This window comes from Marmota marmota, unplaced genomic scaffold (genome assembly GCF_001458135.2).
Source record: "Marmota marmota marmota unplaced genomic scaffold, marMar, whole genome shotgun sequence".
NCBI lineage: Eukaryota > Metazoa > Chordata > Mammalia > Rodentia > Sciuridae > Marmota > Marmota marmota.
Window position 1 is genome coordinate 4,701,549 of NW_026000068.1, and position 13,246 is coordinate 4,714,794.

General features: G+C 50.0%; 1 protein-coding gene across 1 annotated transcript in view; it reads right to left on the minus strand.

Annotated features, from left to right (window-relative positions):
* Positions 1 to 7,588: 7,588 nt before the first annotated feature.
* Positions 7,589 to 13,246, minus strand: part of Med10 (mediator complex subunit 10) — a 22,322-nt gene continuing 16,664 nt past the window's right edge. The window contains exons 4-6 of the mRNA XM_048814196.1: positions 12,895 to 12,978; positions 10,277 to 10,379; positions 7,589 to 8,003 (exon numbers count right to left, since the gene is read on the minus strand). Of these exons, the coding sequence (XP_048670153.1) occupies positions 7,905 to 8,003; positions 10,277 to 10,379; positions 12,895 to 12,978 (286 nt within the window). The 3' untranslated portion in view covers positions 7,589 to 7,904. The remainder of the gene's footprint in view (positions 8,004 to 10,276; positions 10,380 to 12,894; positions 12,979 to 13,246) is intronic.

Here is a 13,246-nt window from a genome sequence, read left to right on the forward strand (position 1 = left end):
TGCCTGACCACTCTCTTTCCAGGCCTGTGCTTTTTCCTGTCCCTGTTCCAAAGGCTGTGAAATCTAAACCTGGGAGGTTTTGACTCCCTCATCATTAGGGGTGGCTGTGAGACAGTATTCTGATCAATCAGATGCCAGCAAAAGTCCTTGAGGGCGTCACCCCTTCTGGAATACAACAGCAAAAAGCCTCCACAGGAGAAACAGTTTTGCCCATCACCCTTTCCCTTCCTCATCTACGTTCTTCCTGTCTGGAATGCAGATATGATGCATGGAGGTATAGCAGCTATCCTATGATATGAAGACAAAGCCTCTTGCTAAGAATGGCAGAGAGGAGAATAAGATTGCATCACAGTTGATGCCTGTGATGAATGACGGTTGTTACGCGGAGACATCTTGGAAAAGCTTGCAGAAGGAAATTTAACCCTCATTTTTTAGCTCTCTATTGGCTGAATCCCTAATTTGCATCCAACCTACATATGAACAGTAAAAGATAATAACGATTGTAATAAAATCACACAGATAACACACAAGCACTCACACACACACGTGATCATTTTCAATGTATATTTATCAAGAGAGAGAAGTTTTACGAAAGAGTTTTTAAATGTCAAAGCATTAATGCTGTTACCTTATGTGAATGATTCACCCCGACAACCTTCAAAACGTCAAAGATAATAGGAAAAACTGCTTCTGAATCCCTTGTGGGAACTCCTCGTACCCACCCAGTGGGGTGACTTCCCGACAGAGCGCACGGGCAGCACAGCTCTCCGAGGGTCCCCACAGCCCTGCTTGTCTCCTGCACCATCGTCATTACAGGGCAGTGAAAGGCTTTGCAGAGTGTAACTTGGTCACAAAAACCAAGGAGCTGGTCACGGAGCAGACGGCAAAGGGACAGGGAGGAAAACAAAGGGATGGGAGCTCCAGACAAGCCCCGGGGATGCAGGGACAGGGGGTGCCCCCCCCCCAGGCGGCTGCGCTGGTTTCTCATTCTGAAGGAGACCTGCTATGAATAAAGCTGGAAGTGAGTGTCTCACCAGTGCATCTCCCTGGCGCTCAGCCGAGAAGGCTGGCCCCCCTCCCTGTCCCATCATCCTGATGCTACCAAAATGGCAGCCAACCAGGGCTGGCGGACGGCACTTGGCCTCTACTTACCTCGCAGTAGCGGGCAGGCTGTTTTCTGTCTCAGAATTTGTTTGGGCAGGAAAATTTTAGAAGAAAATAACAAAATGACTTACACACCAGCGTAGTTTGGTGCCACGGGACTTCTTAACATCCTCATGCTCGTCCTCCCCTGGGGGGCAGCTGGACCCCGGGCCAGGAAGTAAGAGTGACGGGCAAGAAGAGTCAGACGGTTGCTCTGGGAACAGACTAGCCACCAGAATCAGGGAAATGAAGTGCAGGAACCAAGTGACCGCTGGTTAATCACGATCGATTGACCCTGACATCCTGCCACATCCCCAGCACTGCAGTCAGCTCCCGACGCTGCGCCTGCTCCATCAGCCCTGCGTGGTCATCCCCTTGATCCAGAGGGCCCAGCTGAGAGGAGCCCTGCTGGGCCAGGTGGACCTTCCCTGAAGCTGGCCCCTCCCCATGCCCTGCCTGGTCCCAGGCTGCTCCCTCCACAGAGGGCACAAGACCCATGTCACCAGGCATCCTGAGGCCAGCCAGCCTGGCGGCTCCCGCCCCAGGACTGAGTGCACAGGGAGCAGCAGCGGGAATCCCCAGGACACCCAGCACCTGTGTGGCCGTGCATGCGGTTCCTAGCCAGGGCTGGCCTCCCCAGCAAGCTCAGCGGGCTGCCTGGCAGCTCATGACCTGGCTGGCACATCGGGCAGCGACCCTCAGGCTTCTTGGCACTGCAGCTCCTATGGTTGCCCCGCTGTGCCGTCTCCTGCCACCTTCTTCAAATCGCCACAAAGTGTGTGGTTTCTTACAGCAGAAATCTATCCCCTGGAGGTTCTGGAGGCCCCAGGTTTGGGCCTGAGTGTGAGTGAGATGGCACAATAACGGCTGCAGCAGGGTCCTCTGAGTCTCCAGCTCCGCAGGGGCCTGGGGCCCCTCTATGAGCCTTGCTGTGGGCACACTCTGCGGTCTCTGCACCATCTCATGTGGATACAGCCACTGGATTCGGGCTTTCCCCAATCCAGCAGGACCTGCTTTAACTACTAATATCTGCAAAGCTCTGTTTCCAAATAAAGCCACATTCTGGGGTTTTGAGTGGACATGAATCTGGGGGGCACGCTAGTTCACAACACAGGCTCCCGCCCACAAACCTTCCTCAGCTGCCCTGCTATGTTGAAATTAATCACATCAATGTTACTTGGCTCTCTTACTTAGGGACTACCCTCGAGATGGAAATGGGCACCTGGGCTGGGAGCCAGGGACTGAAGGCTTCTGTGGGCCCTGTGGGCACATGGCTCCTGCAGCAGGATGAACCCAGCCCCACAGGGAGTCCTGGCCAGCTCTGGCTCCTGCACTCTAGTCCATGCTTCCCCTGAACAGGTACCCTAATGCGTCCACTCCTGCCCAGTGTCCCTTCAAACCAGCGCTGAGCACAGCCACAGCTGATCAGGCAACTTCAGGGTATGCAGAGCTCAGAGCACTTGGAATGGACGGCAGTGCCAGCTCACTGGAGCAGGCACACACATGGCCACCCCCAGTGCCCCCCACACCGGGCGACCTGCTCTGGTCTCACCATTGCTGTGTCCTGCCCCCACACCTCCCTCCCTGTAGGGTGGGTGGTAGGTCCCCTCATGTGAGGCACCCGGGCAAAGACCTGCGAACTCTAGCCCTCAGCCTGTCTGCTGGGAGGTGACCCTGGGAACGCCCCTTCCCTGTCTGGCTCGGTTCCCTCTGTGAGTGAACCCCATGAAACAGGTCTGAGGACCGAGGGAGACAACACCCACGTAGTCCTGCCTGTTGGGGAGCATCCCTACTGCCCTGCTGCCCTGCACAGAGGCTCTGGGGGACACCAGGAGGTCTCTCCTCAGGACACAGCCAGCGCTACCTTCCGTGGTGGTGCTCTGGAAGCATCTGCCTCACAGGCCAAGCAATGGGGCCGTACACTGGATCCTCAGGGCAACCACAGGGACGCAGCCCGGGCAGCCTGGCCTTCGGAAGCTCCCGAGTGGGGTGGAGGAGCTGGGTCCCAAGCTGCACCCACCCCCAGCCCAGGCAGTAGAAGTCTCCCAGATGGGTCAGCTCAGGGACCCCAAACCAAACTGACTTCATGGCAACTATGTCTGCAGGTCCCAGTTCCTGCTCTTGAGTGTGTGTGTTGTAGCCAGGTGTGTGGCAGAGCAGGTAACCAACTGGTCCAGACAGCAGACAGGAAAGCCGGGGGGAAGGGACAGAGCAGGGCCCTGGAGCACAGAGGCTGCCGGAAGCCGGCCCTCGCCAGCCAGCCAGCCACACAGACCCTGGAAGCCCGCATCTCTGCCAGTTGAAACCGAAGCACTGCTATCATGTTCATTCAAAATACTAGTGTCCGGTCTGCCAAACACCTGCGTTAGGAGCTGACCTGGTGACTGAATTGTCACGCCATTTAGTCTGCCTGTGAGCTGGTGTGTAGAGACCTTGGAAGGTGCCACCTCTCCTGAGGAATGACCATCTGCCAGCACACGAGCAGCAGCTTCAGAAGCACGGGGCCGAGCCACCTCAATCGCTGCACCAGAAGATGGCCCTGGGCCTGGGACCGCCATCCTGTTCACACAGGTTCCAATTAATTGCCTTGTGTGCACCCCATCTCTGTGTGTTTGCCACACGCTTACTGAAAGGAAATAACCCACCATGTGTGCTTTAAACCATTCTTGAATAAATGACAAGCATCTTTTGCAGAGAGCCTGTGCATACAGCTCAAGAGAAAAGCCCCAGCATCCACAGGTCGGCTCCGTACTCAAGGACGAGGTTTGAATCTTCACAGGCAGCACCTCCCTGGCAGGACAGGAATGAGCATCTCTCAGCTCTGCCAGGGAGACTGCTAATGCTGTGTGCCGGACCAGAGGCTCCCATGCTGGACCAGGGGTGCCAGCTGCCCAAGCCGGCTATTCCTCATTACCCCGCGCATCCCAGCCTGTCGCACCCTCAGCATATCCTCAATGATGAGGCTTCTCACTGATGCGTGTGTGTGTCGGGGCTGTCTGCGAGGATCCTGCTTTCTCAGCCCTGTGACTGTCCATCTCCCACAGTAGTCCTTCCGCAAGCCAGAAGACCAGCACTGCTTCTGTGCCTGCATGGACACACAGTACCTCAGCGGTTTTGCCAATCCTTGGTCCCCAACCCTTGAGCCACCTCTACTGGGAAGACCAGCGTCCAGGAGAAGAGACAGGAGCCCCAGAAGACTGGACTCGCCCCTCAGCTAGCAGAGCCAGGTGCTCCATGGTCAGGCGTGCCTGAGAGGACAGTGCAGGGGTTGGGGTGGCCCCCTCAAAAGGCGTTCACCTGGAATCTGTGAAAGTGACCATATTTAGGAGGGTCTTGGTAGATGTGATCAAGCTGAAATCTAGAGATGAGGTCATCCTGGATTATACCCTGAGTCTAATGACAATTGTGCTTATAAGGGACGAGTGCAGCAATACAGCCACAGCCCAGGAACACCCAGAGCCACAGGACCACAAGAGCAAGGAAGCAGCCTCCCTGGAGACCACAGAGGAAGCACAGCCCCAGCCACACCTGTCACAAGTGCGGCCTCCAGAAATGTGCTGTTGTCAGGCCCCAGGTTCATGGTTTGCCACAGCAGCCCGGGAAGCACATAGGCAGCAGCGAGGATCCTGGGGACTGCATGAACTCCTTGCTGCTCCCCTTACAGGGCTCCTCTTCAGAACAATCTCTGGCTGTCTTTGTGACCAGAGGAGAGCGCCACGAAAATTCTCACAAGTCAGGACACAAATCAGGTCTTTGAATAGTCTGTTAATGTATTTGTTTTGCAGGAAGTTGACTTTGTTCCTATTAAGTGTTTTGATGATCTTAGGTTAAGCAGGGCAGTGATGAAGGACAAGTGTAACTAGTAAATGTCATCACATCAGAGTTCAACGAGCACAGCACATTGGCTCCTCCGTCTCCTGTTCTGACCTCGTCTGCTCACAAAGGACGGGAGCTCATTTCTTAGTGCTGCTGTACAGACGGCAACACACCAAGCACCAGAATGTTATCACCTTGGTGTTCTGGAGGTCACAAGTCCTAAAACCAAGGTGCCGGTGGCTGCAGCCCCAGGGAGAGTTCCCCTTGCCCTTCTACCTCCTAGAGGCCACCTGCACACCTTCCTCAGCCTATGGCCCTTGATCTCCTTCAAACCCTGAAGTCCAGCATCTTCTTCCACCCACGTCCTCTCCCACCTCTGCCTCCTTCAACACAAACACCTCTTCCTGCTCTTGCTTCCCTCTGATAGCAATGGCCCTGGTGGCTGCTCTGGGTCCACCTGCATGGCCCACGAAATCTCCCTCTCAAAAGCCATATATAAACCCCATGGGCAACACCTGGCCTTTGGCCATGTAAGGCAACCTGTCCACAGGTACTGGGGTGAGAATGTGGACGTCCCAGGGGTCCCTATTCTGCCAACCACAATCAGATGAGTCCAGGGCATGACCAACATGAGTGTCGTGAAGGAAGTCGGGAAGCAGGGAGAGGTGAACCTTCAGTGAGGAGGGAGGGAAGATGAAGCCACTGTTGCTCCTCCCACTTGGCTATGTGCTGCTCTAACTTGACCAGGACAGTGAGCGCCTAGGCGTGTGGTGAGCTGAAGGAAAGCAGGTGAGTCGGGCAGGCCAGGTGGGCGAAGGCACACACGGGTGCCCCTGGAGGATGAAGACCAGTGGGAGCAACACAGGACAGTCAGTAGACCTAATCCAGGAGACTGGCTTTGCTTCAAGGGCAGGTGGGGGGACAGAGGGAGGCGAGGACAATGAAAGGGGATGGAAGGTGCTGCCATTTCCTGGGCATGTGAGGAGGTGAGGCGGCTTCAGTCCATTTTGGGGGAGTTTGAGGCACCTGCAGAAGTCCTGTGGAGAAACAGGAAGTTGGGTGGTTGGGTGAGTAGAGCTCACTTGGGAGGCTTGTGTGGCCTGCAGTGAACCCAGTACCTTGGTCCAAGACTTAACTGCAGTAAAGAGATGGATGAGCACCCAGGGACAGGGAGGACCACGAAAGCCACCTGAGAAGACCCACCCTGAAGGTGCATGGAGTGCTCTAGGTGGCAAGGGGAGGAGGCTCCTTGGTGGTCCTGCCTCCAGCAGGCAGGAGGCAGATCAAGCAGACCCCTACTCAATGTTTGTAATTTACAAAAGGTTTTCAGCTGTTTCTTGGAGATCTCTCTGTATCTGCATACTTTCCTCATTCCTTCTAATCAAAGCAGAGCACTCCATCAAATGATGAGCCACATTTATCTAAGTCACTGTTAACATTCATTTTTCTTCCTATTACAAACAATGTAAAAAAAAAGAAAAATAACCTGTTGTGGTTTAGATAAGAGGTGTCCCCAAAGCTCACCACTTACAAGACAACGCAGGAACATTCAGGGGCAAAATGATCAGAGCTGTGACCTAATCAGTGGAATGACCCAACATGGATTAACTGGGCGGTAACTACAGGTAGGCAGGGTGTTGTTGGAGGAAGTGTGTCACTAGGAGTGTGCCTTTGGGGTTTATATTTTATCCCTGGAGATGTCTGCTTCCTGGCTGCAACTTCCCTCTGCCATATCCTTCCAAAATGATGTTCTACTGTCACCTCGGGCCCAGAGCTAGAGCTGGCTGACCGCGGACTAAACCTCTGAAACTATGAGCCAAAATAAACTTTTCCTCTAAGTTGTTCTTGGTAGGTCTTTTGGTCACAGCAACACAAAGCTGCCTAAAAGAATCTGCCTATTTCTCTATGAGCTTATCTTGGATTTTCAGACTCCAGAACTGAGAAAATTAGTTTCTCATGTTTAAACTACCTAGCTTGTGCTGTTACAACATCCTTCAATCTAAGCAGACCCAGAATCACTAGGAAGCAAATCAATCATGCAGATTCTCAGCTCCATCCTAGAGCCTGTCTCTCGACAGGTCTGAACTGAAACTCTGCCCTTGTAACAAGCCAGTCTGGTCAGCTGGAGATGCACCATAGTAAGGCCGCAGTTCTCAAGGCCCAATCCAACTAAATCAGAAGCTGCAGTTCAGCAAAACTCTGTGATCCCTGAGCACACTGGAAGCCGCACTGCAAGGCCCTGCAGGGCATTCCCCACAGTGTCAATAAATCTGTACTCTTTAGTGTCACAACCTCTATAAAGGAGATTGTAGGGGAAAAAACCAGAATTTTGTATTTCACATTAGCTTTTTCTGCCTAAATAACAGATTGTTTTATGAATATTACTAATAGTTTAGAGGAGTAATAATTGACGATTTATAAGATATGCCATTCTACCTTGTACAAAGCTATAAAATAATTACATGAAATGAGCTAACGACTCAACTTTATTCTATGCATTTGTCTAACTGAAATCCATGAAAACAGTTACACACTGTCTATGTACATCTGAAAGTGTAAAATTTTTTTAGCTTTTTGATACCATAATAAAATGAAACAGAAAAGAGTCCATAAAAAGGAAAATAGCAAGTAGAATTTTTTGAACTTTTAATTTACTGATCACACTTAACATTTCCAGGATTCCCCCTGGGCCCTTTGCCCACTGAGAGAATGAAAGGAATCACTCTGAGGATGTGGGACCACAGTCAAGGGCTACAGAGACAGAGGGGCTCCGCTCCACTTCTCGTCCAGCCCCAGAATCCCACGAGGTCTACCGACAGGGACAGCAGGGGTGGGGACAGGTCCAGGGCCAGTCCACACTGGCAGGAAGGCACCATCAGTGCGGACAGTCATGGCCTCCTGCTGGCTTGGTCCTGGTCCGTCAAGGACTTGGGGTCTTCGCAGGCTTAGGAAGGCGGGTGATCCTCACCCCGGATGCTTCGGTACTTAGCCATATCTTCTGGAAACACTTTAGAAAGTTCTTGAATCAGCAGGCTTTTAAATTTCTGTGAAGAAAAATACTGTCAAAAAATCTGCCCTATCATCCAAGTTAAAGGTCACACGATCCCCCATGATCCCTCAAATTCAACTGGGTCCCCAGAAGAGTGGGAACAGGGCTTCCTCCATTCAAGTGGGTGGTCCCTACACGCCTGCTCACCTTCCATGAACACAATACCTGGAGAGCCCACCACAAGAGTGTCTGCAGCCATGCTGAAGGCACACTTCACCTCCCTGAAAAGGTAACGCCCCTTTAAAACAACTCCTCACTTCATGCCCAAAGAAAGGAAAAAGCACCTCTCAGCAGGAGCCAGACACACAGGCGGAAATGACCTCTGTAGACAGCAAGGTAACAGGGATTTAAAGTAATATTTAATTAAGCAATTACTTACTAGAATCACATCAAACTCACTGTGTGCAAACAGCTCCAAGAGAAGCTTTCAGAGCACCAGAAAATACATTATCTATGCAAGCCCCACGGCTTTCTGAGCCTACGTTATCAGCGTAACATTTGCTTTTAAACCCAAAACTAAAAGCAATTAAATCTGCCAGCATCTCAAGACCTTTATTCTTAGGAGCTATACCAAAAAGGGGCATGAACACATTGCCATTTAAAAATAAATTTTTAAAGGAGCTCTTCATTTCAACATAGAATACTTACTAAGAATCCTCTGAACCACAGAATCATAAACTCAGGAAGTGTATCAACAGCTGGGATCCAAACAAAAAAACAACAGAAAGCATCCGTGTCACCCAAGTACAATACTTATCATAGAGTTGAAATGAAGAGCTAAACTATTTTAAAATACAACTTATTTTAAGTTTAAATACATATTCCACTGGAGAAGTAAAAGCCACAGAACTGTGACCTGAGACCTTCACAGATCTGAGAGCTGACAATGAGCAGAGATGCAAGGGAGAGGTAAACCACTCAGCCTCGTGTGTCACTGACATCAGCAAGTCCTTCAGGGCCCAGAGGCAGAGTTTAACAAGTGCCCAATGGGGCTGGGAGCACGGAGCCCATGGACCAGCCACTGTGCTCACAAAGGTGACTTCTGATGGTCGGTAAAACTCATTCACCCTTGCTCAGGGGAATAGCACCATCGAGCCATCACAACTTGCTACTGATAGAAAGCTGAACCATATCTGGAAGGAAGCACAAAGTTCAATAGCTCCCCAATCCCAAAGGACAAGATGGAGGAAGCTGTGGGCTCCAAACTAACATCTGCCTCCAGGGTCATTTCCCACCTGTGGGATGACTGGACCAAGCCCTGGGAAGCTCGACAACCAGGCAGAGGTGCTGACACAAGTCTCCTGACAGAGCCCTTCCCCTCACTCCTTCCACCCAGCCAGAGCCACATGGGCACAATAAGCCCCTCTGACCCACCAGCCTGCACACATCAGACACACCAGGTGACACCAGGTGAGCCAGGCTGGCACCAGGTGGGCACTGGGCAACACCAGAAAGAGAACATACATGTCCTACAGTCCCGGAGCTTAACCAGCAGGCAGAAGAAAGAAAATAGAAGAAATAAAATGCAAACTCAACAGCACTCTCGGGTAAGAAATTTTAGAGAAAAGCCTCTCACAGAAGATGAAACGAGCCGAAGTCAGGAGAGTCCCTTGTGCAAAAAGAGCTCGAGAGAGTTTCTGCCAAGGAAGCAGCTGGAGGAAAGAGGACAGGGGAAAGCAGTGTGGGGGCCAGCATGCAGACCAGGCAGGGTACTGGGGGCCAAGGACAGGAGGCCACTGCAATCCAAATGCAGATTTAAACACCAACTGAGCTATATTTCATGTTCAAGATGCAGTGGTCTCCAGATGCCGTCAAGACAAATAAAATCTAAGTTCTCCACGGAACGTAAGGAACAGTAAGAAGGATTTGGAGGTTGGGAGCTGGAGACAATCGCACGAGAAAGGTAAGAAAATATTCAAGAGTCCTCTGAACCACAGAATCATAAACTCAAGAAATGTATCAACAGCTGGGATCCAAATGGAAAAACAACAGAAAGCATCCGTATCACCCAAGTGCAAACCTGGCATACTGAACAAACTGACCTGTTCTTTCTTAAATGCAGACTACAATTTGGTTTTGTAAATTTTGTTGCTACCACACCGCTCACTGATATTTAACTTAACTACCTATCATAGCATCTTAACGGTAATGCCACGAACAGTTGCTGTTCTACCGAGTATGGAAAAGGACAAGCCTACCAGCCAGACTTGCTACATATCTCTTTCCAAAGTATGCCCTGGCATTTTCTGCTCTTCATGCCAGTCTTACCTTCATTGTGTCAATCTTGCCTTTAACTTGCTCATTTTTGGCTAAAGCCCTCTCCAGGCACTCTTTGGTGTAGAGTTGGGGGTTTCGACCTTGATCTATGTATCTGGAAACATGGAATATCTCAGTTAGCATTCAGATGGTGACACCTACTCTCAGTTTTCTGGGGACTATGGAAAAGAAAAGTTCACTACGTATCTTACGTATGTCTTCCTATGGCTCTGCTTAGACAAAACTGAGTCCAGGAAGCAGGTGAATTAAGATTTTCTCATTTCCATAGCATCTCATATTATTTCTTATAACAGCTTAGGAAATCAAGCAATGCTCTTTATAAACACAGGAAAGCTGCATAAGCCATCCCCACTTCACATCTGTTTAGCATTTGTATTATTCAAAATACTTTCATGCTATTTGCTTTTTGATTCCACAACAGCCTGAGGTAAGAAAGGCTCTTTCTTCTTTCTTTGGGATTGAATCCAAGGGCATTCTGTCTCTGCTCCACTCCCAGCCCTTTTTAAAAATTTTATCTCAAATGGCAAAACAGAAATGACAAGTTCTGGAAACCTCATTTTACTGTGATGTTTTTGAAAAGATGTAATGAAAGAAGGATAATTCATTTAGAATTGCAGTTAATATCCATCCATTTCTCAAGGAAAAAAAAAAACAAAAAACAGGAAGCCTTGACAGGATTCCACAGAACAGGGCTGATCATTCCACATGTCCTAAATAAACAGCCATCACATCAACAGCAAGGCCCTACTCAGGCTGGGCTCTTCTAAGACCCAAGAGATGAATCCCACTTCTGCCATTTTGGGTTAAACATGAGGTGTCCCCCAAAAGCTCACATGTGAGACAACACAAGGAGTTTACAAATTAACTAACTGGATTATGAGAGCCTTAACCTAACCCATGCATCAATCCACTTGAGTGGATTAACTGCGGTGACTAGGGAGGCGGGGTGTGGCTGGGGAAGTGGGTCACTGAAGGAGTGCCTGACGTGCCTCTGGGGTATATATTTTGTTACAGGGAGCCAAGCTTAGTCTCTCTCTTCTTCCTGGTATCATGTCCTGAGCTACTTTCTTCCTCCATGTCCTTCCACCACAATGTTTTGCCTCCCCTTGGGCCCACAGCTATGGAGTCTGCCATCTGTGAACTAAGATCTCTAAGATTGTGAGCCCCAAATACACTTTTCCTCCTCTAAAATTGTTCTTGTCAAGTCCTTGGCCACAGCAGTGAAAAGCTGACTAAAACACCTGCCAACACACAATCTCAAGGTTCCGTGTAGGAAAGGTCATTCTACCTTTGCTACGGTCCATCCATGTGTGTCCTAAAGAACACTCCTTGGGCCTGAACTCCTCCTACACTGTGCACACCTCAACTTCCAGCATCTGCTACCGAGAGCCACAGGCTGTCCATCCTCTTCTTGAGACCCCAGGTCAATCTCTTCAGGCCCTCTGCCCTTAAGTAATCTTGTCTCCTCTACCCTCCTTTCATCAGAAGACCAGTCATCACTGGCATCTGTCACTATACCCATCCCAAGCATTCAGGGCTAGAGCAACACTGAGAAGGAGGCTTCAATTAGCAGAGTTCACAAGCAGGAAGCCGCTGCCCCGGAGTCCAGAGCAGCACCACGCACAAGCCCTTCAATCCACCTGAAGGCATAGGCCTCAGTGGTGCTGAGGACAGGTAGACTGCACATGGCACCTGGTTGGCAGCTAAAGGATGGAAGGGAGGCCACAACACTCAGCCTCTATGTCCTGTCTGTGTAGGCAGCTACTGAGTGGCATTCTAACTAGAACTTTTATCTCCGACCTTTCTGGATATAAAACAACCATAATGTTCCCTTTATTGTTCAAGGATATCAAATGTAAGTTTTGCTACAAAAAGTACAAGAATTCTTATTCCAAAGCAGCACAGGGAGGGAAAAGCTACACTGCATAGAGAAAATGATACTAGTGTGGAGGCGCAGGCCTGGGATTTAGTCTTAACTGAGACCTTTACTAGCTACACAACCTATTACAGTTACTTATCAGTTCTTGTGAGGATAAAATCAGGGCTGTGACAAGCCAGTGTGATAAAACCTGAATTAAAATCCTAAGCAATTTATGTACTGAAGGCATCCTCCAAGCCACCGCTGTGACAGGTGCTCATCTCCAGCAGCAACCAGTGAATACCTTTCCCACAGAACCTGGACTGAGACCTTTACCTTCTTCCCAACAGAGGAGGTATCACCATCTCCCAGAACCAGCACAGCACAGGCGGTTTAGGAAAACCAGATCACACTATTTTTCATGCAGTTTCTAGCTGTAATTTTTTTTCCTCCTAATTCATAACGTAGCCCACATAAGACATTAAGTTATGGGTTGTTCTTTAGCCTAAACTTTTTAGCAGAGGGCTTGGAAGTCTACAATGCCTTTCACATATTCAGTAACCTTTTATTTTTGTGTAGTACTTTTTTCAACAAGAACTTTTTTTTTTAATTTCTAAATCCCATTAGTATATCAAGCTCTAGGCTCTTTCAACAGCAAATGCCCATACACTCAACTGCTGCAAGCTCAAGTCCTCAGTGTCACAACTCAACAAGATCCCTACCCAACATTAACACGAGGAATGATACTTACTCAAAAACTTCTAAAGGTACAGTAATGTCGTGAAGCTGCTGCCTGCACTTATCTATATCCTGTAGGCCGGTAACAATGAAATTCCTGGGGGTAGGTAAAAACGGGGCGTTAGTTTAACTCAGAGGAGGCCTAGGCACCACCCACCGGGCCGCTGGGCCGCTTCCCGCATCTGCAGGGTCCCACGTGGATCAGGCCCCCTGAGACCCCTCCGGAGTCATAAACACCCTCCGACACTCCAGGGCTTCCCACTGCACAAGAACCCGCCGACGCAGGGGGCGGGGAGAAAACCAGCCTCGCCCGAGAAACCACCGTCCACCAAACCGTGCGGACGGCCCGGCCGGAGGGAGAGGTG